General features: G+C 44.6%; 2 protein-coding genes and 1 long non-coding RNA gene across 6 annotated transcripts in view; 1 reads left to right on the top strand and 2 right to left on the bottom strand.

The window, feature by feature from the left end:
• Positions 1-875: 875 nt before the first annotated feature.
• Positions 876-18,932, bottom strand: PPIL6 (peptidylprolyl isomerase like 6). The gene is made up of 8 exons (XM_077302463.1): positions 18,758-18,932; positions 17,178-17,273; positions 14,883-15,071; positions 14,308-14,370; positions 12,431-12,578; positions 9,106-9,162; positions 2,551-2,686; positions 876-1,098 (listed from the first exon to the last, which is right to left on the bottom strand). The coding sequence occupies exons 1-8, from the start codon at positions 18,857-18,859 to the stop codon at positions 963-965; spliced, it is 927 nt and encodes a 308-aa protein (XP_077158578.1). The 5' UTR covers positions 18,860-18,932; the 3' UTR covers positions 876-962.
• Positions 6,011-26,946, top strand: part of LOC143820074 (uncharacterized) — a 62,803-nt gene continuing 41,867 nt past the window's right edge. For both annotated transcript variants that reach the window (XR_013225230.1, XR_013225226.1), the window contains exons 1-2: positions 6,011-6,124; positions 11,610-11,751. This is a non-coding gene — a long non-coding RNA (uncharacterized LOC143820074). The remainder of the gene's footprint in view (positions 6,125-11,609; positions 11,752-26,946) is intronic.
• ZBTB24 (zinc finger and BTB domain containing 24) overlaps positions 14,998-26,946 on the bottom strand; it is a 25,131-nt gene continuing 13,182 nt past the window's right edge. The window contains exons 7-8 of one of the 3 annotated variants that reach the window (XR_013225218.1): positions 17,178-17,273; positions 14,998-15,071 (exon numbers count right to left, since the gene is read on the bottom strand). Coding sequence is in view for 2 of the 3 variants with exons in the window: in XM_077302434.1 (XP_077158549.1) it covers positions 25,276-26,032 (757 nt within the window). In the remaining variant the exon portion in view is untranslated. Of the gene's footprint in view, positions 15,072-17,177; positions 17,274-22,774; positions 26,033-26,946 lie in introns of those variants that run through there. The other 2 variants (XM_077302434.1, XM_077302441.1) reach the window with 2 other exon arrangements.

Raw genomic sequence — 26,946 nt, 5'->3', positions numbered from 1 at the left:
TGGGTAGGGTTACCAGCTCTCTCCTGGCAACTGGTGGGAGATGTGTGTGACTTATGAAGAAAAAAATATTTGATTTTTCCCAAATACCAGAATTTCACCAGGGCATTGCTAGTGTGATGACATCACTGCCAGTGTGACACTGGCCATGAGGCGTAGGTCTTCTCTTTTCTCCTAGTAAGTTCTGGTCTATAGGAACAATGCAACTAATTATAGATATGACATAAGACTTTGTACAGATTTACTGTCTTAAATCTCCACTTTATTTGACCATCAGTTTTTCAAACTTTGGAGCAACGTTTTTCAACTTGTTTAAAACTTTGGAGCAACCTTTTCCAACTTTTTTTTACCATTGAGAACCCCCTGAAATGTTCTTCAGGCTTCAAGGAACCCCAGGAGAGATCATGCAGAATATGGCTGGAAAGAATAGCTGTATACATGCCCACCCAGGGCCCCTCCCCTTCTCACTCCCTCCAGGTCCATCACTGACAATTTTGGGAGGGGATGGGTGGGTCGATGTGACCATACATGGTCTTATCACCCAATCAATGTTTAACAAATATTAAAAATATATTTAAAATTAATTAACTCCCACCCATTTGGGAAACCCTTCCAGAGCCCTCAAGAAACCCCAGGGTTTCACAAAACCCTGGCTGAGAAAGCTTGCTTTGGAGTTTACCAATCAATTGGGGGTGTATCAGAGGAGGCTGCTCTTGTAAGAAAAGTGGTCCAAAGAGCTGAGAACATATAATTTTGGGTGCACTTAAAGGAACTCTCTGGAGTAGAGCCAAACTGAAGCAGTCTTAGGTTCCTAAGCTACTGAGTTATCAAATGCAGTAAAAATGTCTAAAATGGGAAAGGATACTGAAAGGTTTAGATTAGTTTTCTAAAAATGAAGCAATTTTAATTGGCTAAACATTTTCCAATAATAATAAAACCTATATCCAACAAAACAATAATGCATTTTAAAAACCACAAGCATCTATAAAGTTAGGCTCAAAAATTCCACAGCCAATAATTTTACATTCTACAACTGGCCTCTCATTGAATGTTTCTGTTGCTTCCAGTTTCTGAAGAACATCTGAACCCTCAATCAATTGCCTGCAACAGGAAAATCTCAATAAATACTAGGAAGTCACATCAGATAATTTCAATAACAATCACTGTCTTAACGCTTTTCAATTTTAAACACTTTATTCTGCTGCAAAAGCAATACAGCCACCCATAACCTAAGCTACATCTAACCTAAGCCTAGTGCTTAGTGTGTAACTCAAATCTAAACATAACCTAACATGACCAAACACTAACCTTAACCTAATGCTTAACTGTAAAGTTAACCTTAACTGTAACTCCTCCCTAAGCTAACCCTAATTCTAACCTAAACCTAACCCTACCCCTTTTCTAGCCTTACCCCATCCTTAACGAAAATCTACGGCCATTCCGCACAGCGCTAATGTTGCTGAAGTCTAACAGTTGTGTAACGCTATTTTTTAACATTATGCACGACATCGTACACAATCCACAACACTCATGCAACACTCCCGCAAAAATTGCTTCGATGTAGCACTTTTGGGGGAATCATAAAAAGTGGATTCCCCCTTAAAGAACCGCTTGACTCCTGAGAACAACCTGCAACACATCCAAAAAAGACATGTGCGTTCTCAATATAGCGGTAGGAAGAAGGTTCCTACTTTGCTCCCGCCCCCAAGCTTCGGGGAGACAGGGAAGGCTTTTTTTCCCTTTCAAGCCGCCGATAGCAACGAACATGCAAGCACGCGGCTTCTTTAACTAAAATTCCTGGACAACTAATGCAGCAGTGCCAAGCAGAAAGCACCTTTCTTCAAATGTATTAAAACTTTCCAAGCACTGTCACCCACAGTCATTGCTTGAAAAAAACATTTTTTTAAATGGAAATGCATGTCAACAAATACATGCGAGCGCGGCATGTTTTGTCCAATAAAGGAATGTTTTGGGAAGAGAAACCAAAAAACGGTTCTCTATGGAGCAATGAGTAAACACATATTTGTTGCCTCTTGTATTTTCGATTAAAAAAATAAAGGGAAAAGGGGTTTTTGGTGGCACTAGGATATCGATTTCATTGGCTCTTCAGTTTGATGGACAGCCAGAGGCCGGCAGAAACACCACAAATTTGTAGCGATTCAGGCAAGACCAGAAACTTGTGGATAATGAAAACAGCGCAAGTGGGAGAGCCTTTATTCCGCTAGAAATGGCTGTGTGCGTTATCAAGACCTGCCTCTATTAATAGTAGCGCTTTACAATAGCGCTTACATTTGGCTACATAGGCGGTTGTGGGGAATGGCCCTAGTGTTTACTGTCTCCTTAACGGAGATCAAAAGTGGCTTACACCATCATTCTCCCATCCTCCCAATTTATCCTCTGTAACGTAGATTAGGCAATAACCCTGTGACATAGATTAGGCTGAGAGTCAGAGTGGCAGTGGGAATTTGAAACTGGATCACCCAGAGTCTAAACCTGCACTCTCACCACACTGATGTTTGTTTTTGAGATCTAATGTAGAACTCTTATGCATACCCAAAAGCAACATATTTTTCATTCAGATAGGGGGCGGGCTGTAGTGTGATGTAGAACTGGGATCCATTGCTGTGGCGTCCTTTGTTGACCATTCCAAGAACCCCTCTTTTGTCATGGGGAACGGCAAAGTTTTCATCTAGGAAACATACATATTTATGTACAGTGGCTGCCATTTTCTTTTTCCTGATTCAGTTTTCTACATTGAATGTATATCTCCCCATTTCACAGTCCTTGGCAATAGGCAATTTGTTCTAGTGTCCAACATTAGTATCAATTGTATAATCAGAAAAAATTACTGTTTGCCCACCAATCTCAAAAGCTGGAACTACTGCCTAAGTATGATTCCAAGGTCATGCTGCCCAAAGTGGCATCATCATATTTGTCAGGGGGCAGGGCAGATTCCATTTATGCCCCCCTGGTGATGGAGAACAACAATGGTCCCTATTTGGGTGGCTACCATGGAAACAGGCACTTTAAGACACCAACAGTCTCACAGCTGAGAGCTGACGCTGGGACCTTTAACACAGTGCCTACTTCACTGCTATCAGATATGTTAATTAGCTATTTGGTGACAGCCTATGAAAAGAAGGGGGAGGAGCAAGGTAATGCCCAGGAAGCAAGCACCAGTTTCAGCACTGCCTTCATAAAGTAGAGGGGAAAGAAGGTTGATGAGGACATGTTGGTTTTGACTATGAGCTAAACAGGCTTAAAATTAGGGAGGTGGTGGAAGACCTGGGTGTCCTGGAACCCTCTTCCTTCTCCTTATGTGAGGCTTTGGATGCAGGCTTCTAAGGTCTAAATGGGCTCAGCTAGGAGAGCTGGAGGACTTCCTGTGATGTCAAGAGTTGGTTCTTATATGCCACTTTTCTCTACCCAAAGGAGTCTCAAAGCAGTTTACAATCACCTTCCCTTTCCTCTCCCCACAACAGACACCCTGTGAGGTAGGTGAGGCTGAGAGAGCTCTGATATCACTGCTCAGTCAGAACAGCTTTATCAGTGCTGTGGCAAGCCCAAGGTCACCCAGCTGGCTGCATGTGGAATAAGAGCAGGGAATAAAGCCCTGCTCGCCAGATTAGAAGTCTGCACTCCTAACCACTATACCAAGCCGGCTCTCAAGTCTTCAGCTATTGCTGTAACTTGGGAACAATTTACTTCCAGTATGTGATCACATGTCTTTCAGAACTCATGGGTAGTAACCAATGATTTGAAGTGGGACAAGAAAATTCACATAGCAGTACATGTCTCAGCAGTACATGTTCCTGCAGTGGCTGTTTTAAGTGAAAGCTCCATGATGAGGCTAACAAGTAGCTTCAATCCACACATATGTTAAATATGCAGTCTCTATTTGGATCATGCCCCTATGATAAGGTGACCAGATTGTCCCGCTTTTAGAGGGACATCTGGGGGTACCTGGCAAATTGTACTTAAGTTGAAATTTAAAAATATATATTACAATACCATTTTTGTGTTCTATGAAACTTTTTGTTGCTCTATATAGACCACATTTTTAATCAAGAACCCCCCCCCCCCGGTCAATGGTGTCCCCCTTTACCAATGTTAAAATCTGGTCACCTTACTGACCAACTAAAGTTTTGCATTGGCAGCTTAGGAAGTAGTACCAGTATTAAACCAAATTTTCATCTAACTTTCCTATGCCAGACTTGCAGCACTAGCAATTCCATAGATCTACTGCAGGAGCCCCACTGGTGCCTGCCTAGTGATTTTAGAAAGCGGGCAGGTTTGAGTTGCCAGGTCCCCCCCCCCTCAGCAGGGAATGAGGGTATAGGGTTGCAGTATCCAGGTTCAGAAACTCTTGGAGATTTGGAGATGAAGCCTGGGGAGGATAGGGACCTCACTGGGGCACCATGCCATAGTTGTTTCCAAAGCATTCATTTTTTACCAGGAGAATTGACCTCTGTAGTCTGAACATGAGCTGTAATTCTATGGGATCCCCAGGTCCCACCTGGAGGCTGGCATCTCTAGATGGGGCCAGGTGCAGCATTGACTCAGCAGGGTTTCTGATTGGCCACTGGAGATCTGATTGGCTATGCAGGGTTTTGTTTTGTTTTTTTAAAGATAGCTTTCAGCAGCAGCTGCCATCACAGCAGAATCTTCACTATATGACTGAAAGTAAACTCTGACTTCCTGAGATTTTGTGGTTGCTTCTGCCTCCTGCAGCAGCCATTTTGTGGTCGGCTCCACATCCTGCAGCAGTCATTTAATGGCTACACCCACCACCCTGCGGAGAGCATAGCTTGAGAAGAAACCGTTTGGGTTATTTTTGGTGAGCATTTTCCTGTATTACATCATTCTTTGCTGTACCACAAAGTAGCACAAAATCAATAAACATTTCATAAATCCAAAATAACACAAATAATTTATAGCTAGAAAACATAGGGGATATCCAAAGTTTTTACAGTACTTCTCAATATGAGTGGCATGTGGGGGTTACAAACAAGTAAAGATTGTTATTTTATTTGTGCAATTTAATGCAAACTGTATCCACATTCCCTTATATGGGTTGCTTGTGCTATGAGGTCATCCAAAGCTGAGGAAGGGAAGCTAAGCTGTGGGAACCCAATATTTCCCAGGTGCCTTAGTTGGGGAAACATGAGGGGCCTCTTGACTGGTGCCCTAAGAGTATGGAATTCCCTCCCCTAGGAACTGTAAGCTGCCACCACTTGCCAAGCCTTCTACAACATCAATTAAAATCAAGTTAGAAAACGGTGGTCCCTGTCTGGCCTGTACTGATTTCACAGTTGCTTCACCTGTACTCTCAGACAGAATGGGCATCATGGTGTTTTTTAATGTCAAAATAGTTTTAAAGATTTCTAGCTGAACAAATATATAAATGCGTGAAGGCAATTTTAAAAAATGAACATCACCTAGGACTCAGCTGGATGATGATGATAGTGCATCTAGTTAAGGCAGAGAAAATGGTCAAATCTTTTTGGTGAGGAAAAATAAACACCCCAAGTAGGCAAGATGAAAATGAAGGAGGTGCGGAAGTCATCTTGCCAGGGGAGGCTTATGCTATGGTGGCTAGTTCCTTGGTGGCTAGTGGGTCTTGCACTTTGGAAGGCTGCAAGTCTTTCCTGATAACCAATGGATGGCACAACTAAGACATCATTCCTGTTCATTTGTGGTTCAGTATCTTGACACTTTCCCTCAAGGACATGCTTCTGTTTCATTGGATTTCCTCAGCATTTCACACCACAAATCAGTGGTTTGTGGGACCATTATCCAGGAAGGTGGGAATGTCTGAATGAACAAATAAAGGCAGCTCAGAAAATTCCCCTAGTTTATGTGGCCTTGAAGATCTGGACTACTGCCTGGAATGTGGTTGCCTCAGTTTCAGAAGCATCTATTATATAGTGCCTGTGACATCATGAATGAAGAGTGACACGTAATCCTAAGAAGAGTTACAACCTTCTACATCTGTTGAAGTCAGTGTGCTTACCAGGGTGTAACTCTGCTTAGAACTGTGCTGTCAGTTCCTTCCCATGCTCATGATAAGGTTGCCACCTAAACCCTGTCATTTGACCTTGACCTCGACCTCAAGCAATGTCTTCAGGTTTGGATTGAAAACTTCAGTTGGTATTGCTACAGAAATGAAAGCTTAGTATAAGTTTCTCTAGATTTTGCCTTGAGATGTTTTACTTTCAGTTCCCATCCGTGGTGCTGGTAGGCAGTTCTAGATTGTGGGATTCCTGTTCATCCTTTTAGAGTAGTTCTTACTGCTTTGCTTATTTCAAATGTGAAGCGCAGAATGAACATTCAACAAGCTTGTATCATAGTCCACCATCTCCACAGATAGACACAGGTAGTGTGTAGCCAATGACTATTTGCTCAGATGTAAGTTACACTGTACTCAAAGGGACTTACTCCAAAGTAAATGTGGCACAGGATAAAAACCATTAAGAAACTTCAGCCTTCCTAGATAAAAATATATGGGAGATGAGAGCTCAGAGAAAAACAAAACACAAAAAGGCAGGAAGGCATCTTTCCCCATCTTTGACCATCACCTCAGGCAGTAGTTCCCAAATTTGTTTGAAGTGCTGCCCCCTTGGTTCCCAGGCCGCACCCCTAGTGCCCCCCCCACCACATATACGAACACACATTTCCTGGTGTTAGGCCTACTGTAAATTCAAAACACACTATATTGCCTGCACATCCTTTTTTGTTGTTGTGCAGCAGTCATATTTTAGTCTTGAAAAAAATATATAAGTTCTTTGTAAAAGCCATTTTGAATCTTGATTGGGGAGAAAGATAGACAGGAGAGGGTGGGAGAGAGAAGCAAGCAATGGAAAATCCCATGGCCAGAAGGAAGTAGGAAAAGGCTTTTCCAGCCTCCCAAAGATGGAGACTTTTAGGGAAGGACTGCCAACCATGTGTTAAGAAATACCTGGAGATCTGCGGTAGAGCCTAGGAAGGATGGAGTCTGAGGAATATGCTCCCATCCAGCCCATCTTCTGAATCTGTCATTCTCTTCAGGAAGTTAAGCATGGTTGGCCCTGGTCAGCACTGGGATACGAGACTACCAAGGAAGTCCAGAGTCACTACTACTCAGACGTAGGCAATGGCAAACCACCTTGGAACATGTTTCACTAGGAAATGACAGCTGCAGCAAGAAGAGTCAGACTGCCCCCACTACCCCAAAATTCCTCACTCACCTCTACTGCTCCCAAATTCCTCACCGCCTCCCTGGATCCTTCCACCACCCCTGTGTGTGTGTGTACTGTCCACTGGGGACCCCTACCCTAGGTTGTGGCAGGTCGCAGAAACTCCCCTTTTCTTCCCTGACATGGCGGCAGTCTCATCTGCTTCACCCAGTGCACATCTAGCCATGGCCTTCCTGCTTGGCTCCAATCTACTCCTTCCTCTGCTCCAGTTCATAGGACAGCTCGATGCTCAAAGGAGGCCAATGAAAATATTTTTACTTATGCTTGATAGCCTTGCTGCTCTTCCACAAAATGTGGGCAATCAGGCTTCTCCAGCAGCAAGCAGGTATGGTAGTGGTGGTGCATATGTGCACAGCATAGGAGAATCAGTGAACTGTTGCCCTATGTTAGTTACAGCTTCCACTGAGGGAGGGCTCTGCTGAGACCCAGCCCTTTGCCCCAAAATCTGGCCCTGATGGGACTATTGGTTGTTGTGTGCTAGAATTACAAAACCTATTTAAAATTACAAGAAACAAATGCAGGGAATCAAACCCAGCATGCCAGATTAGGAGTCCGCACTCCTAACCACTACACCAAGCTGGCTTTCATACACAAAGGCACTCAATTAAGTCAGTGATTAAACAGTTTGCTGTATCTTCCTGCCCTTATGAGCATCATTACCAAGGTGCAGGCAGAATCAGGAATTTCAGGCATGCTGTGCAATGCATGTGCTGGAAGCTTTAAGAATAAAGTAGCAGCTGCATGGAATTCCTAGACTAGCAGTAAAGGCGACAGACATTGTTGGTAGAGATCTGAATTTGTTACGGAAAGACTGCAGATTTTATTTCAGAGTACTCTCGCCTAGTTGAGCCCCCCTAGTTGAGCACTCAGATAGTTTCCCACAATTTTATGCTCATCTAACAGGAGCATCACCTACTTCAATTTCAGCATCCTGGTATCAGTGTGATACCTCTGGGCCGAGTTGCCTGTTGAGTACTATTTCACCATGTTTTGGACTCTGCATTGTGAATTCTCTCAACTCACATGCTCTATTTGCTAATCTGATTATGTGAATTTGACCTTTGTACTGGGGACAGAATGCAAACTGTGTGCTAGGGTTTGGAGTATGAGCTGACAAGCTTATCTAAGTGCTTCCAAACAGCTCCTATAGATTAGGAGGAGTCAGCTTTTGACCAGCAACAGAGACTGATCTAGAAATACAGTCCAATTCTTCAACAGTTGTTCTGGTAGAAATGCAAACAAGAACTCAAAATTAGAGTGATTAAATATGCCAGAACTGCACGGAGTAGTTGTTCAGGACTGATAACATGACTGCCTTGCACTTGCCAAGGAGCAATGCTGTCCATACTGCTGTAGTCAGGCACTCGGTTGGTGTGCGTGTAGGGAGCCAGTTTGGGCAAATGTGCTTGTATAAAATATACCACCAAGGACAGATGGTGTTTTTGCAGATAACAAGGAAATGCGATACCAGCCCAGCTGGAAGAGGAACATTGCAGGTCAGAGATAAAGCCTACAAGAAAATGTGCTGTTGAACCAAATCTAGACAACATTTCAAGCTGTTGTCCATGTGGAAGAGAAAGAAAGGAGCAGAGATGCTAATGAGCATTGGACTAACATTTGTATTACAAACATAATTGGACTAAAGGACACTTTATGTAAGGAAACACCCCAGATGTCACAGCAACAGATGAGCTTCTAGAAGGCAGCAAATGGGTCTTCTCATACTTCGATTTCACCGTCTACTTGATTTTGTGCTGTTAAATCTAATGCCATTTCTATTGCTGCAGTACATTTTGTATCCAGATAATATCCTCACCTGTATTAGTAATGGCTTCTAGCTTACTATCACCTGGACATTATAACTCCCTCTTACCTTCAAAGATAGGTCCATAAATAGACTCGCCGCCATCCCCTTTCCCTTCTTTTATGTCTGTATATTGAAGGGGAGAAAGTAAGTGTACAAATCTGCCTTTTTTGCATTGGAAAAAGGAATGCAAACTTTTAAAATGACATCCTGTAATATTCACTAACAAGAGCAGCAATTAGGCTTCACCTCATTTTTTTACCAGTTTTTTTTTTTTACCGGAGTGTTTTTTTTTACCAGAAATCTGAACTCTGTAATTGGATGTCTCATGATGAATATCTAAAAGCTATTTTAGGTTTGGTAGAACTTGGCCATGAGCCTCTTGTGGCGCAGAGTGGTAAGGCAGCCGTCTGAAAGCTTTGCCCATGAGGCTGGGAGTTCAATCCCAGCAGCCGGCTCAAGGTTGACTCAGCCTTCCATCCTTCCGAGGTCGGTAAAATGAGGGCCCAGCTTGCTGGGGGGTAAACGGTAATGACTGGGGAAGGCACTGGCAAACCACCCCGTATTGAGTCTGCCATGAAAACGCTGGAGGGCGTCACCCCAAGGGTCAGACATGACCCAATGCTTGCACAGGGGATACCTTTACCTTTTTAGAATTTGGCCATGATGCTTTGATATTAACATTTGCATAAAATCTCCAGTATTCTTGTATATTCATATTACTGGGTAATTTTTAATTTTAAAAAAATTTCCCTAAAATATTCTTATCAAACTATTTTGGGGAGGAAAATAACAAAGTGGACAACCATTGTCTGACCTAGAGCATATTCGGCATTCCCCAATAAAAACTGTTTTACATTGCAACATTTTAAATTGCAATGTTTTAAATTTACACCGTTGTTTTTTAAAATGTTTGTGGTTCTGCATTCTGCAGGAAATCTTCGAATACAACGTCCCAAGCAGTTCTGCATCACAGAAAATCTGAGTCGTCGTATCTGCCTAGCCCCTCCCAATGGGTCTTCCAGCGTCTCCATGGTTTTTTGTTAATTTTAGTGCACCCTCCAGTGTTGCCATCTTTGGCTCCCACCACTCCCTCGCCCCTGGCGGCCATTCCACTCTGTGCCCTGCTATTCCAGAGTAGTTTATCTGAGTGTAATGGATAATCCATTCCATGCTTTCTTTGCAACTGTTTTCCTACTATAATACATTTCAGTGGGGCCCATGCAAGTCAATTGGCATTCTTGCTGCCCTTTATTTCCAACGGGTCTTCCAGCATCTCCCATGGTTTCCCATGGGCATTCTTGTCATTCAAGACACAGTCACTTTGTGAGTCAGGCACCTTTCTAGATCAGTGAAAGCACAAACCCCCGCTCCAGCATCAGGCAAGAGATCTCAGGAAATTTGAGGGCACCTTAGTGCCAAAGCACTGGGAGGGATACAGCAAACCAAGAACAAATGCCCCTCCCCTCCCCTAACTAGGACAATGAGAGATGCTGAATGCTGTTGCAGATCCACTGTGTTTCCCATAGTTTTCAGTGGGCATTTTAGACCCAGCATAAGGGAGGGAGCAGGCTTTATCCCTTTAAATTTTGAGTTTGGCTGCTCTGCAGCTGTGCCCAGTGCCTTCCTCCCCCCACCTTTTTCAATGGTGGCTGTGCTCTATGCCTTCTCTTAATTCCAGCTTGCCTCCCCCTTTGAATTTGCGTTTTGGGGACTTGTGCCCCCCCCCAGATCAGAGGCATAGCTTTGTAGTCAGAAGCGTTCCACTGCCATAAATACCACTGCCACATTTACCCAGAGCGCTAGTGAGCACAGGCACAAGTCACTTCAGTGGAAAGAAAATATCTCTGTATGTACAGAAATGGGGTGATGCCCCCCTTCCCTGTACAGAGCCAGTGCCATGGTGCGGGGGGAGGGGAGGCTTGGGCACTGGTGCACCAGTCAGCACACACATGCAGGTGTAGAGCTCCGCACCTGTGCATGTGCACCAACTGGCACACCCGCGCCTCCCCTCCCGCACTGTAGCGCTGGCTGTTTCAGGCAGGAACAGCTGCTTCGGACTCCGAAGCGCCCAACCCTAATCATAACATAACATGACAACCAGAACAGTGTTTTAACAGAACAATGATAATCCCTGGGCAGGTGAGATTGATCAGTCATGGAAGGGTGTTTGAAGGGGGGGGGCACCAGCAGACGTTTTGAGTTGGTTGGCCTCACGCGAATGCCTGTTGGAGGAGCTTTATTTTATGATATTTATAGATGCTGTTGGGTTTTTATTCTGGAATTTTTTGCAACCACACAGAATTTTCAAGAACAGAGATATTCAGAGGTGGTTTGCCACTGCTTGCCTCTGGAGATTAACCCTTGACTTCCATGGTGGTCTCCCTGTCCAAATACTAATCAGGGATGACCCTGCTTAGCTTCCAAGCTTTGATGAGATCAACCTAGTAAGTCTGGCCTATCCAGGTCAGGGCCATGAGTCTGTAAACCACACTAAAAGCTATGACTGGAAGGTAAGGTATGCATTAAAAAAATTATATAATCACCAAATATGATTCCCCTCTCCCCAATAGGTGAATAGTTAAACATACAGAATAGTTATTGGTACAGAATGCGGCTCCAAGGATCTTCACTAAATCATCTTGGAGGGTCCATGTTTAGCTGCTGCTGAAACAACTGCACTGGTTATCAAACTGTTTCTGGATCAAGTTCAAGGTACTGCTTTTGACCTTTAAGGCTATATGTGACTTGGGTCCTGCCTACCTGCAGGACCGTTTGTTTCCTTATGCCCCCGTATGGCGCTTCGCTCTGTGGGTATGAATTTGCTGATGGTCCCGGGGCCCTGGGAAGTGCATCTGGCCTTGACCAGGGCCAGGGCTTTTTGGGTCCTGGCCCCTATCTGGTGGAATGTGCTCCCTGATAAGCTGTGGGCTCTGAGGGGCCTTTTGGGGTTCCAGAGGGTCTGCAAAATAGAGCTCTTCCACCAGGCATTTGGTTGAAGCCAGGCTGAATCCCCGGGGTTATAAGAATGGGTCTCCCCCTCCCTCCTGGCTCAGGATTGAGTATTAGACCTACCCTGAGCCATTAGGCAACCTGCCCCTGCTTTACCCATTGGCAGCCATTAATGTTCCATACTGTCGCCAACAACTTGAAATGTTTGGAGAGGAATTCATATAACATATAGTACTGCCATTTTATTGCTAATATATAGTTAATGTTTTTAGGAGATTGTTTATAATATGGGAATGTTTAATGGTATGTCTGTATTGTTTTTATGATATGTTGTGAACCACCGCGAGCCAGCTGTGCTGGGAGCGGCAGTAAAAATGTATGAATAAATAAAAACACAGCCATCAAAACTACCTTTGTTTTCTGAACAGCTTCTAAAACCTACCTCCTCCTTGTATCCATCCATTTTTGACAAGACGATGAAAGATAGAACCATTGTAAGTGAGTGCCAGCCCAGATTTAGACATCCCTTTCTCCCCTGTACACAAACACTGGAAGTTCTTGCATGTCTTGGGGCATGTATCAGAATAGAGCTGCAAAATGAACAGAGAAAGGCTACCTGTTTCCAAAAACTTCTGTTCCTGAGGCATCCCTTTGTCTTATCAATAGAGATAAACATGATATAAACCTGATTGAGTCCATACCTCCCTGGATACATTGCCTGACGTTTTAGCATCTAAAGAAAGTAAAGCTCTTCCATCAAGCTTATGGTTGAGGGCAGGGTGAAGAGAAGATCTATGGGCCTCCCCAAAGGTGGAATTCCCCACCATATGCCATCGGTGGGGGTCATCCTCTCCCTGATTCCCCAGCGAGGCGGGTATGCTGGTTGCTGCTGGTTGTTGGGTAGTTTTTAATTGTTGGTTTTAAGGGAAATGGGGTTTTAGGGGAGTATATTTTATCTTGTAACCCGCCACGAGCCAGCTTTGCAGAGAGTGGTGGGAAATAATAATAATAATACTAATAATACTAATACTAATAATAATAATAATTTACAATCAAGCTTGGACAGCTCTTCCAATTATCACAGGACCTCTCTTTGGTTACCTCCCTCATAACAGTTCCCTCCCTCAATTCAACAGTAGGATTATTCTCAACCATCAACACCTAGGGCCACTCAACGCAAGGAGAACCCTTTCTCCAGAGCCTTCTCGCCACTGGAATTTCCTGCTTAGGAAGATTCACATGCTATCCATTGTATTGGCTTTCAACATTTTAGGATTAAGAAATTGACATTTAAATGGTCGTTGAATTTATTTTTAACATACAGCTACTTGATTCTTGTATTTATTTTGTTTTGATATCGTATAGCGCTTTATTGATTTTTATTCTTCTCATTATTTAATTTCTTAAATCTAATGTCACTAGGAACCATGCTGAATTTGACTTTCACCAGGGAAGGAAGGATCCTGTAAGATTCTCTAAATAAAAAGTAATGCCAGGGATCTGAAATTTGTTGGGGCAAAAAGGCACAAGGGAAGGGGCTGCAGTGTGGAAGGGAATAAGAGAAGATCATCTTCTTTATGACAGCAGACAAGCTTGGAGAGAGCAGTTTCGAAATGCAGTATTGTAAATTGCTTGGTGCAGTTTGTGACTTCTAGAAGCTTCTATTAATTGCATCTCTCCTCGTACACAAACGTATTTTTGTGGCTGCTTGCTTATTATCAAGCAACAAATATATAGCTACTTCTTCCTCTTCAGCTGCAATTCAGCAATGGTGTTGCTACAACCTGCCCTTCCTAGGCCCTATCCTGCTCACACTTCCTTGTCTTGCAGCAACTCAGTCTTTGGAGGAACTAACATTCTATCTGCTTCCTGAAGGCCCAAAATGCAACCTGAGACTAGTTTCACTCAGCAATATTATTGTTTTCTATTCAAATGTGCCTGAATGTTGAACAGGATAGGAAAAACAGGCCTTGATTTCTGTCAGAGCTTGCAATATCTTTGCCCCCTAAACACACTACCTTTTAATTATTTTTTAATCCAGCCTGATGTACAACCTTTTTGTGTTATTTGTGGGATTCCTAATAAATGTTATTTTGTGGCTTTTCTTTTTGGATTTTGCTTTAGGCCTAAAACCATGAATCCCACACAAACCAATCCCACATTCAGAATGAAAAAAGCTGAAGCATTAAATATGCAATTTGAAATTAAAGTTAAAACATAGGAATTATTTACATATCTTGCATAAAGAAGCCAAGTCTTGTTAAATGTTGAATATTGGGCCCAAAAAGCAATGATTTGATTTCCACCCTTCAAACTTACCTCAAACAGCAATTGTCCAACAGGTACCTCCTGAATAGCTATATTCAAGTACACGAAAACATGCTGCAAGATAAAGAAAGCAAACCCAGTTCTTAAAGTGGGATATGATGACTAGTCAGATAAAGCATTTTTCCTTTTGATTCTTTAGTCAGGCTTCCAAGGGTAAAGGATTGAATGCTAGTAAATAAGAAACTAGTGAAAAAGTTCTACAATCCTCCAAAGGTGTTTTTTTTTAATTTTCTATTTTCAACAAATATTTTATTCATCAACTAGCCTGGCAAGAAGGATACTAGTATTCTATTTGTATTATTTTTCTTCTCCTCCCTCAAGGAGTTCTGAGTAGCATACATGGCTCCCCTTCCCATTTTGTCCTCACAAAAGCCTTGCAATAGGATAGGCTAGGCTGAAAGAGAGTAATTGGTCAAAGATCACCCAATGAGTTTCATGGCTGAGTGTGGATTTGAACCTGGGTCTCCTTGGTGTACATCATGTTAGGGATGCCAGTTTATTTTTATTCTGTTAGGCCCCAGTTCATCACAAACCAGTCTGCTTCCTGTTGAAATCTATGACCTTACCTTTTTGCCCTTCATGTATTTTATGTAGAAATCCTCTGTAATAGCTTGGTAAAGGGCTGTGGGTTTAAAATCTTTATAATCCCACACATCATAAGCCCATTTTAGCAGCATTTTTTCATCTCCAACAAGATGGCCATCAACAAAACACATCACCTTGGAGGGATATTCCCAAACTTCTCCTCTTAGCTCCTATGTATGGAAGGAGAAATAGCAGAGATCCAGGATTAGTTGTGTGTTTATCATAACCCCCCCCCCCCAGTAAGTTAAACACACAGGCAGGAGAATGGTGGGTGAACAACTTACAAACACAGAGAAGAATGGATCCCATGAAGGTGCAGAGATTTCCCTGACCTTTGAGTGTGTTTTGGCACAGTGTCACCTATAAAACCCTAGTGCCCCTGATTAGTCTTTGTACATGGACAAGAAAAAGCCATGAAAAAAACAACACATAATTTTGTCACAGTAACTAAACAACCTGGTCAGATCTTGTGAGGAAAAATATCCCCTTCAGGTTTTCCCCTTATTGGAGCCCCAACCCAGAAGCAAAATACCTTCTGCTGTTTTAAGAATGTGGTATCTACCAGGTTCACAGAGTTACTGTTTTAGGCAGTATTCTTACATCTCTCATTCCCTAAAATGCTTTTGATTTATATGTGTGGTTGCTGAAAACACACCAAGTTAACAGCATAGCAAGCGAAGGACAATGACAGTCAAGAATGTGATTAATAAGGCCTGTTCTGCACTGGCAGCAGAATGAGGTGCCTGCATAATGGGGCAATTGAATGGACATTCAGACCAGCTTTTTCAACCTTTTGACCATGGAGGAGCCCCTGAAATCATTTTCTGGCTTTGATAAGCTGTGGAAGGGATATCAGTTGGCCACATCTCTCTGCCATGGCCCCAGAAGTGACATGGCCCCAGAAGTGGCATCAACACCCATATTAACAGGTGGGCTCGAGGAGGATTGGGGGGGGGCAGAGGAGGCAGTTTAAGGCAGGAGTAGGCATACAGGCTCCACCCCCTCCCAGGCACAGAAATCACAAGAGAATTCACTCATGCTTGGGAGGGGAGAGGGGGAGCAGTGGAAGTGGCTGGTTCTCTAGCTTGTGGCCAAGTCCATTGAAGCAAGAGGGGAAAGGCTGTGGACCCCTTCCAGAGCTCCCGTGGACCCCTGGTTGGGAATCCTTGATTCAGACTGTGGGTGAAAACCATACTGGTTCAACTTTTCCCTAGTTACCTGGTTTAATAATTCCATGTAAATAGAAAACCAACACAGTATGCGAAAGACTAAAATAGGACCTTTCTCCGTGATTTGCTATACTTTAATAATCAGGGTGGTTGTACCTGAAGGCAAATTAAGCATATTCCCCCAACCCTTCCCCAGAGCCAGCAGTATAGAATGGGTACAGCCCCCTTTAACACCTCAGAATGTCACCACCTCAAGTTGCTGCTGCATGTGTGGATGAGGCATAAAAAACAAAGGCATGTCTTTGAGTACAGGTTTAGATTACAATTAAACACAAGGGAATTAACCACTTGTGTATTTCAGCATTTCCCCATGTAGTGTATATTGCAAGATCAAGACATTTCTTGAGAAACTTGGATGAGTAGCCTCTGGAGAATAATGCAACATTCAGTTACAGTAAAAATGGTGATAAGACCAAAATCAGACTAATCTGAGCTGCCTTGAACCAAGAGGAAAGTTGGAAGATAAATGTTTCAATAAATGCAATAAAACAACCCTGCATACCAGTAACATGCCCTTGTAGTTTGGGTTCTTCAGGGGGGCATTTTCTTCCTGATGTTGTTTAACATCTATATGCGCCCCATCCCCCAGCTGGTCCAGTGTTTCGGGCTGGGATATCATCAACATGCTGATGACACCCAGCTATACCTGTTGATGGATGGTCATCCGTCCATACCCCCAGATTCTTTAGCCAGGTGGCCATGGTGGATTGGCTCTGGTGGAGTCAGCTGAAGTTAAATCCAGCTAAGACTGAGGCCCTCTGCCTTGCCCAACATGTCCCAGAGATCAGTCTCCTTAGAGAAAATGTCTGCTTTTGAGGGTAGATTCCATAGCATTTTACTCCACTGAGGTGCTTCCCCACCCCAAATCCTGCCTATTCCCATCTCCACCCCCAAAATCTCCAGATATTTTCCAATCCAGAGCTGGCAACTCTATAACGATTCTACCTTGAACTGATGTGATCTGCCCCGAGGAAGGGTGGAATATAAATAATAAATAATAATGGAACAAATAAATTCTGCTTTGAAAGGCAGAAGTAAAAAACATACCTTTTTTTTCTCTTGTAGAAACTCAGCCCATGCAAATTCCAACAAAGGAAACAATTTAGGCTCTGCTATCTTGGTTGGAAAATTCTTCTTCAAAGCCTAGGGGGTCAAGATAAAAAGAACATAATCCAACTATGTTTTCTAATTATGTTCTCTAACGCATATTATTGATGTTGATGGAAGTGACCCAATTAGAATTATGCTTCAATATTATTTGGGGGCTGAATCATATAACTGTATTTCCCTGGGTTTGCAGAGAAATGGCTGTGAGATTGCTTCATGAGCAACCTCACCCACTGTAATTCTGCTGTTAAAGTTCAACAGTGAAACGGGTGATAGCAAGCTGAACAACAGGCTAAACGTTTGAGTTGTGAGTTATAAAGTCCTCAGTTCTGATCTTGGTTCAGTCAGGAATTCACTGGGTCTCCCAGATAGGCCATTTCCTCTCTTCCTTTCTATCTCTAGCTGCAATATGGAGATAATACTACTGATCTACTTCACAGGCTTGATATACAGATTACATAACCTGATCAGAGTGTGTACTGCACAATGGACATGTTTTCCTTTCCGTGCTATGCCAATACTCCTTGCATCCCTTGATCACTATAATGATTACTGTAATATGCTCTGCATAGGGCTGCCCCTGAAGACAACTTGGAAACTTTTTTCAGTGCAAACTGTGGCTGTGCATTTGCTTATGGAGCCAAGTGACATTACATTTATATTAAATGAGCTACACAGGCTTCCTATTTACTTTCAGGTTCAATTCAATGTGCTGGTGTTTACCTTTTAAACCCTTCATGGCAAAGGGAGGCATACCTGAAGGGCCACCTCTCCTGCTATGAACCGATGCACCCAGCATTCTTGTAAGACCATGCCATCTTCTTGGCTCTGTGGGTGCCAGCTTACTGGAGATCTCTGGCCTGAGGGAAGTTTGCTTGGCCTTGACCAGGGCCAGGGCTTTTTTGGTCCTGGCCATGGCCTGGTGGAATGAGCTTCCGGGTGAGCTAAGGGCCCTGACAGAGCTCTCACAGTTCCACAGGGCCTGCAAGACGGAGCTCTTCTGCAAGGTCTATGGCTGAGGCCAGGGCTATTAAGATCTGGGCTTCCCCCCTCTTGACCAAGTACCCCAAATTTTCAAACTGAATTAATCAAATATTTAAGAGAGAATCAGAAATGTAGATCCAGCTTCAATGAAATATTTTATTTTTGCTTCAGCTTCAACTAAATGACAATCTTTCTCATTCTGACAGATGGGCCTGCCATCCACTTTCAAACATAGGCTGCCACATACCATACTTTTAAAAGTAGGTTATAGATTTCCTTCACAAAAGATTGGATGAGACGTTGTAAAAAGGTACTTTATAATTCTACGCTGTGGATAATAAGCCTGTGTTTTGCTTTTGAAGAAACTATTGTTTATCATTTGCCCAAATCACAATCATGGTCTGGAAGAATCTGTTTTGCACCTAACTTTAAAATTTCTTTGTGATCCAGCTGTCTATATAAAGCAGCTTGCAATTGCAGAGCATTAGAACGGATGTTAGAAAGTTGTCATTACAGAAGAAGAGGGCTGGGTTTACCTCTGCTGCACACACGGCCATGTGAAAAGAGGGCTCTGTGAGAAGCCCAGCAACCATGATCTCTTGCAGGCCCGCTGGCTCCATGGCAGGTTTGGCCCACATTGTTCACCAGGATTCCTTCTCCTTGTCTGGCTGCTGTTTCGCTCGTCCTTTCCCCTTGCTACAGGACGAATGTAAACAGTTCCATTCACCATAGTAACTCCAATCAGATGCACCTATGACAGCCCACAGGGAGTTCTGCTAGCTTTTGATTGGAGCTCTGTTTCTTTTGTATTTATACACCACCGGACAACGCTAGAGCAATCACCTCCTGTGTTACCAGAAGCCTGATTTGCGGAGCTGTTAAATATATATTCTGGATGTCCACCTTTGATGGCAGAAGTGGCAAAGGGAGTGGGTGATTCTGAGAGTAAAAGTAACTGCTACACTGACTGAAGCAATAGCACTGTGAAACTGAAAGATTACTCTAGACAGTTCTCATAATCTAGGGGTACCCATTTTATACTGGTAGAAGTCTCCAGAAGTCTAAGGAAACATAAGTCCTTTTAGAACAATAACATTTGAGTCCAATAGCACCCTTAAGACCAACAAAGATTTATTCAAGGTGTGAGTTTTTGAGTGCAAGCACTCTTCCTCAGACAATGGAACAACAGTTTCACCTATAACTATATTGTATTTTATTTATCTGTATTATTGTTACTGGATCTTTTCTACTTGTTGTTATGTGCAAAGTCGTGTCCGACCCATCGCAACCCCATGGACAATGATCCTCCAGGCCTTCCTGTCCTCTACCATTCCCTGGAGTCCTTTTAAGTTTGCACCTACTGCTTCAGTGACTCCATCCATCCACCTCATTCTCTGTCGTCCCCTTCTTCTTTTGCCCTCGATCACTCCCAGCATTAGGCTCTTCTCCAGGGAGTCCTTTCTTCTCATGAGGTGGCCAAAGTATTTGAGTTTCATCTTCAGGATCTGGCCTTCTAAAGAGCAGTCAGGGCTGATCTCCTCTAGGACTGACCGGTTTGTTCGCCGCACAGTCCAAGGGACTCGCAAGAGTCTTCTCCAGCACCAGAGTTCAAAAGCCTTTATTCTTTGACGCTCGGCCTTCCTTATGGTCCAACTTTCGCAGCCATACATTGCAACTGGGAAGACCATAGCCTTGACTAAACGCACTTTTGTTGGCAGGGTGATGTCTCTGCTTTTTAGGATGCTGTCTAGATTTGCCATAGCTTTCCTCCCCAGGAGCAAGCGTCTTTTAATTTCTTTGCTGCAGTCCCCATCTGCAGTGATCTTGGAGCCCAGGAAAATAAAATCTGTCACTATCTCCATTTCTTCCCCCTTTATTTGCCAGGAATTGAGAGGGCCGGATGCCATGATCTTTGTTTTCTTGTTGTTGAGTTTCAAGCCAACTTTTGCACTCTCCTCCTTCACCCGCATCAACAGGCTCTTTAATTCCTCTTCACTTTCTGCCATTAGAGTGGAATCATCTGCATATCTGAGGTTGCTGATATTTCTCCCTGCAATCTTGATCCCAATTTGTGACTCCTCTAATCCCGCCTTTCTCATTATGTGCTCCGCATACAAGTTAAATAGGCGACAGTATACAGCCTTGCCGAACTCCTTTCTCAATTTTGAACCAATCAGTGATTTTATGTTCAGTTCTCACTGTTGCTTCTTGACCTGCATATAAATTTCTCAAGAGACAAATAAGATGCTCTGGTATTCCCATCTCTTTAAGAACTTGCCACAATTTGTTGTGCTCCACACAATCAAAGGCTTTAGCATAGTCAATGAAGCAGAAGTAGATGTTCTTCTGGAACTCCCTAGCATTTTCCATGATCCAGCGTATGTTGGCAATTTGATCTCTAGTTCCTCTGCCTCTTCGAAATCCTGCCTGTACTTCTGGAAGTTCTTGGTCCACATATTGCTGCTTCCAGAGTTAGACTCCTCCATAAAGTATAGAATGGAAGGGGCCATACAGGCCATCTGGTCCAACCCCCTGCTCAAAACAGGATCAGCCTAGAGCATCCAGGATAAGTACCTGTCCAGCCAATGCTTGAAGACTGCCAGCGAGGGGGAACTCACCACTTCCTTAAGCAGCTGATTCCAGTGCTGAACTATGCTGAGTTCTACAAGTAGTTAAAGCCATGTCTTCCACTGCCAACAAGAACTGCTCCCTGCCCTCCTCCAAGTGACAACCTTTCAAATACTCTCTTGAGCAATTATTGTACTCACTGGAACTAACGCCCATTTTATACAGGGACCCCCCGCTGGACGCAGGAGCGGCCTCGGCGCATCTATGACATGGCGAGGCTGCTCCAGGGCCGGGAGAACCCGGAGAGCCCCCAGCCACTCCGGAGCATGGCTGGGGCTTCTCCTGGCTGCAGGAGTGGCCTTGCCATGTCGTAGACATGGCAAGGCCGCTCCAGCGGCCGGGAGAAGCCGGAGAGCCCCGCCCCCACCCCGCAGTGTCCCGGGGGATTCTCCCGGCTGGGAGAAGCTGGAGAGCTGCCCCCCCACCCCAGAGCATGGCTGGGGCTTCTCCTGGCTACAGGAGTGGCCTCGCCGTGTCGTAGATATGGCGAGGCTGCTCCAGCGTCCGGGAGAAGCCGGAGAGCCCCACCCCGGAGCCACCCCGGAGCATGGCCGGAGCTTCTCCCGGTCGCTCCTGTGGGCCCCCCCCCACCATGGAGCATGGACAGGGTTTCTCCCGGCCACAGAAGCGGCCCCCCCGATTCACTCCAGTGGCCGGGAGAAGCAGGAGGAGGAGCACCCCAGGCGGAGGACACACTGCACGGGCTGCCAGTTCAGTCTGTGCAGTGAGTCCCCGGCCGGGCGAAGCAGCCGACACCCAGAGGGTCCAATCTGTAGTTTTGCGGCTCCTGATTGGGCCCTCCGAGTTTTTATCCCGGACAGGGCCCGCCTTAACTCCTCCCAGACAGCCCTTACCCTTTTATTTAATCCGCTTTGCAGGAGCAGTTAAAGATTGTGGAGATAGTCTGCCCTAAGGCCAGAGAGACACAGCAGGCAAGATACTGTCTTTTAAAAACCCCTTTCCTATAGGTACTACAGACTGTCAATCTGCAGTCTATAGCAGTGGTCCTCAACCCCCGGGCCGCGGCCTGGCACCAGGCCGCGATTCCCTCTTCCTGCCCCCCCAGCAGCGAGAAGCTCGCCAGGCTGTGAGCAAATAGGCTGCCGAAGCGGCCGATTAGCTTGCGGCCCAGCAAGCTTCTTGCTTCGGGAGGGGGGGAAGAGAAGCTTGCCAGGCCGCTTGCTAATCGGCCACTTCGGCGGCCGATTTGCTGGCGGTGTGGAGGGGTGGGGAGAGAGAGCTGTGGCCGCCGCCGGCGCAAACACCCATGTGCGGACTGCCGCACATGCGTGTTTGCATCCCGTGGGGGCACAAACGCGCATGCATGGCAGTTCTGCGCATGCGTGCGTGTGCAGTGCTGCCGCGCGTGTGCGTTTGGGCCCCCGCTGGACGCAAACGTGCGCGCGGCAGCACTGCGCACACGCACAGCACTGCCACGCGTGCGCGTTTGTGCCCCCGCCTGACGCAAACGCACACGTGTGGACTGCCACGCATGCGCGTTTGCATGCGGCGGGGGCTCGAACACGCACGCGTGGCAGTTCTGTGCATGCGCGGCAGTCCGCACGCTGGGACTGCCACACGTGCGCGGATCCCTGGGCCGCCCTCTCCCCTTACTTGGCAGCAGTAGGCCGCAGCAACCAGAAGGTTGCCGACCGCTGGTCTATAGTACCTATGAGACCATAATGACACAATTGGAATGAAAAAACTCTGGCTGATCAGAATTTGTGAATAGCTCCTATTGGCAGCCAAAGCTGTTTTGAAGAAACAACATTTAACATGAAATATGTGAATGTGCCTCCCAGTTTTTACATTTAAACTCCCTCCATTTATCTGATACCATAATACAGCTTACAGGCAAAAGTATTCCAGATGCAACTCATTCAGGATAATGTAACTTAAAAAAAAATCAGAACCATAACAAGCAGTTTCTTTCCTCAGATGACTTTTATTTTTCAGTTGTACTTGCCATGCACCAGCTATAGTAGGATTTTTCCATGGGGGGGGGAGATCAGATTAACTATATATTTCCATAATTGGGGAAGTAATTCATTTCTGAAGCTATGCTTCTATACTTATATGTAAAAGTGGATAATGTCCAGAAAAAGGAGTATGCATGCTTCTCATACATATTTCAGCAGCTGAGTTAACCATGCAATGGATAGGGTTTTATTAACACACAGGAAGTTAAAAAAAAGAGAACTCAAAATCCCTTGGAATGAAATTGTGACCAGCAGGTGAAGTTGGAAGCATACAGGAAAGCCCTATGGAAGAAATACTAGGTGGAGAAGTTTCAAATACATTTATGTACGTTTCTCCCATCCTTTTAAGGCAAAACAGCTTCATTTTACACACAGCTTCTGCACACATACAAACATCACCTTTTCAATGTTTAGCTGATGAAACAGTCTGTTTTTTATTTACTGGTTTAGTGAGGTATTTAGCAATTTCATCTGTTATATCAGAAACACTAATCTAGTTGGAGAACTGTAAATATAAACAACATTCCACATGTTATCCACAATAATTCTGGCACATACATTTTAGTTTTAACAAGTCATCCAATAAATACTTTTTTACAGTTTTTAAAGGAACTGACTAAAATGTGTTTTCTGAAAAATTGTAATTATTTTTTGGGGGGGAGGGCGAATCTTTATAAGCAGCTCAACCAACTTGTATGAAGCCATTTTAACCCGCAATAAAATTATTTTCATAGCAAATATATTTTCACAACAACTGTATTCTATGGTAAAAATATGTTGTATATTTTTAGAACTTTCTCATCTGAGAACAATCCAAGGTGCTTTGCAGAGGCAATGATTGCTTATTTCCATCTTGCAGTTGTAAAAGCTAAGGCACAGAAATTTTTTAATGATTTGGGTATGGTTACAAAATATACTGATGGTACAGGAAATAGGTGAACCCAGGCTTCCCAAGAGTTTATTCTAACCAGGCGGTCAACAGTATCACCACAGCATACATCTCACCATTGCAGTACATACATGAGGAGGATGAGCTCATATAAAGAACAGGCAGCTGCTCTGATCCAGTAGCTTATCATAGGAATTCACAAACATATACAGATCCCCCCACCTCACCCACAAAGGATTCCCTATCTGTATAAAAGGTCAGCTCTGTATGTGTGCGGAACTGCCCCTTCCATGGAAGTGAAGTGGTTGCCTGTTTGTGCAGTTTTTCTAGCTGTGCAGCACACTTTGGGTTCTGGGACAGGAATAACACAACTATCAGAATAACAGATGCACTGACTGCAGTTAAAGTGGTTCCTTTCCATTGCTACCTAACTGGAGACAGTGGTTGTCCAAGGCTAATGCAGCTATGAAAAAGCTCCAGACTTTTAACTACCATTAAAGAGTCACAAGAAGTCTGCATGTTGCTTGCCTCCTTCTCTCTTAAACACCAATCCCCACTACCTCTCTTTGTCATAGTTCAGTGTTATCTCTAACCATTAACCATGGCTAGCACTAGGAATGCCAGAGTTATCTGCTAATTCCTGGAATCCTCTCTATGCCTGATACTATCAAATCTACTTTGCTTTAAAAAGTGGCAGTTCAATGTACAAATTGGGAGCTTGTGATTTTCCAGAACTGTGCTCATCTTTCCTTCACAGTGCCTTACATATTGAGGCAGGGATGCAAAAATGGAATGAAAACTATGGGCTGTGCTCTGCATGCATTTGTACATGTAGAATGGCATTACGCACGGATCAGCCAGCTATAGTAATAAGCATCAGTTTGTTGAAATGCTTACTTGGGGGGGGGGCACAGAAAAATAACCCTCTAAAATATTATCTGAGATACTTCATAGACAGTGGAGATATCCAAGAACACAGAAAGGTGAAAGTGAAATCTCTACAGAAATCAAAGGTCAGATCTCATACATTTGTTCATACAGACACAAGGACATTCCAAATCTAGGTGTTTTTTGTTTTTTGTTTGCTATACAGGATTAATCTGGGTCACCACTGGGCCCAATCTGTATAAAATGAACATAAAGAAAAATATTTAAATTAATCTGTTTTAAACTTATACGGCAAGATCCAACCAAAGTGAAACCCTTTTACATCCCACTGGTTTCATGGTAGAGTTCTCTCCCATTAAAATTAACAGGATTGTCAAAGCACACAATTTTGCCTAGGTCATGGTCACAATGTACCTCATTACTCACAGCATTTTAGATGAAGAAAATATGGAATACACATACTAAACCATTCAATCAATCTTAAGTAAATAAAACTGTTTAGGGGGGTAAAAACCCATCCTAACTACAATAAGGCAAAGTTCAAGAGTCAATGGATCAAACAAAATGCAGTTGATATGAAAGACTTCCTTTCAGTCTGCTAAATAAATAAATAAGAAGCAAATCAGCCTGCATTTCAAAAAGTCTGCCTCTCAGTATGATGGTTACCAGATCACTGACGAGGTGGTTCAGAGACATGTGCTGCTTGGGCCTGTTCTTTGCTCCTTTGCGGAGGCAGGACTGCATCTTGACTGATGCGGAAGTGACCAGGTTCTTGGGAGACCTGCAAATGCTGGGCTGGATGGGATGTTCCTGCTGCTATCTGCAGCACCTCTGCTGGACTTTGATTGGCATGGAGATGTTCCAGAGCTTCTTTTGACAGCGTGATGACATGCATTTGCTCCGTCTGGGCAGGCCCCATTTGGCTGCTTACCATACTAATACTCTGCATCTGTTCTGCTGGTTCTGGCTGGGACGAAAGAAGCAAGTTCTGCAATTGCTGTGGCGGCTGAGTGAGAAGGGTGAGACTGCCAGAATGGTCTGTCATCATATTTTGGGACCCATCAGCAGTGACAATGCTAATACCTTGGTTGTGGCTGGGCATGAAATTTATATTGTGCACTGAATCTGTAACTAGCAACTGAATTTCTTGTGTGCCAGTGGTGGACAGTTGATACTGTTGTAGCTGAAGGATGTTCCTCACTTCCTCTGTACCATTGCTGTTGGGAACACTGTTCACTTCCTGCAATTGCTTTTCTTTGGTATGAATCTTCAAATGAGACTTCAAATTGTCCAAGCGGGCAAACTGCACATTGCACTCTGAGCAAGAGAAAGGTTTTTTGCCAGTGTGTAAGATGCAATGTCTCCTTTTGGCACTGGAGTCAGAAAAGGATTTCCCACAAATCCCACACGAGTATGGTTTTTCTCCTCTACAACAAAAGAAGATATTTTAGCTTCATCAGGCTTCATCAGTAGGACATAGACCCATTATGCACGGGGGAAATAACGCACATTCGGGGTGGAATGGCGGTGACTAAAACCACCGATAATGCACGGTGCCGGCTGCAACCGGCTGCAGATTTGGTGCATGCCGCCGAAAAAGCCTTGTTAGCGAAACGCGGAAGAAAGTGCAGCTTCCGGGTGATCAGGGCGCAACCAGAAACGGTGCTGGGATCGCTGCGTGCATAATCGGTTTCTCTGGGTTTTGCCGCCATCACGCCCCATCCTGTGCATAACCGGTGTGCTTCGCGTCTTCCCCCTCCGTGTTTTCCATGTGCCCCGAAATCACCGTTTCAGCAGCCGTGCATAATGAGCCATACACAATAACACAAGCAGCTGAACATGGATACCATGTGAGTGATTTTTCTAGAGTGTACTTTTACTACAACTACAATTCAGACTGGAATTAATGCTGTGGTGGCCAAATTTTCTTATTTCCTACTTCTTTCTAAATATACCGTATTTGTCGGCGTACAAGGCGACTGGGCGTATAAGACGACCCCCCAACATTTCAACTCAAAATATTGAGTGAGCCCAGTGGGGGGGGGAGCCGCTCGCCGCCTGCCGCTCGCCGCCGCCCGCCGCCCGCGGCGCTGCTCTCCCAGTGGGGGGGAGCCGCTCGCCGCCGCTCGCCGCTCCCCGCCACCGCTCCCCGCCCGCCGGCGCAGCTCACCCAGTGGGGGGGAGCCGCTCGCCGCCGCTCGCCGCTCCCCGCCACCCGCCGTCGCTCGCCGCTCGCCGCCCGCCGGCGCAGCTCACCCAGTGGGGGGGAGCCGCTCGCCGCCACTCGCCGCCGCTCGCTGCTCGCCAGAAGAGCACCCGGCGTATAAGACGGCCCCCCCAC

This window comes from Paroedura picta, chromosome 1, assembly GCF_049243985.1.
Source record: "Paroedura picta isolate Pp20150507F chromosome 1, Ppicta_v3.0, whole genome shotgun sequence".
Taxonomy (NCBI): domain Eukaryota; kingdom Metazoa; phylum Chordata; class Lepidosauria; order Squamata; family Gekkonidae; genus Paroedura; species Paroedura picta.
Note: the sequence above shows the minus strand (reverse complement) of the source record. Positions and strands in the feature narration are given on the sequence as shown.

Excerpts from the sequence above, each read along its gene's own strand:
- PPIL6 (XM_077302463.1), bottom strand. The coding sequence starts at position 18,859 with ATGTGGGCCAAACCTGCCATGGAGCCAGCGGGCCTGCAAGAGATCATG. Across the intron at positions 17,274-18,757 it reads TGGCCGTGTGTGCAGCAGAG|GCTTTGAAGAAGAATTTTCC; the intron begins GTAAACCCAGCC and ends TTGACCCCCTAG. Across the intron at positions 14,371-14,882 it reads AATACATGAAGGGCAAAAAG|CATGTTTTCGTGTACTTGAA; the intron begins GTAAGGTCATAG and ends TTTATCTTGCAG.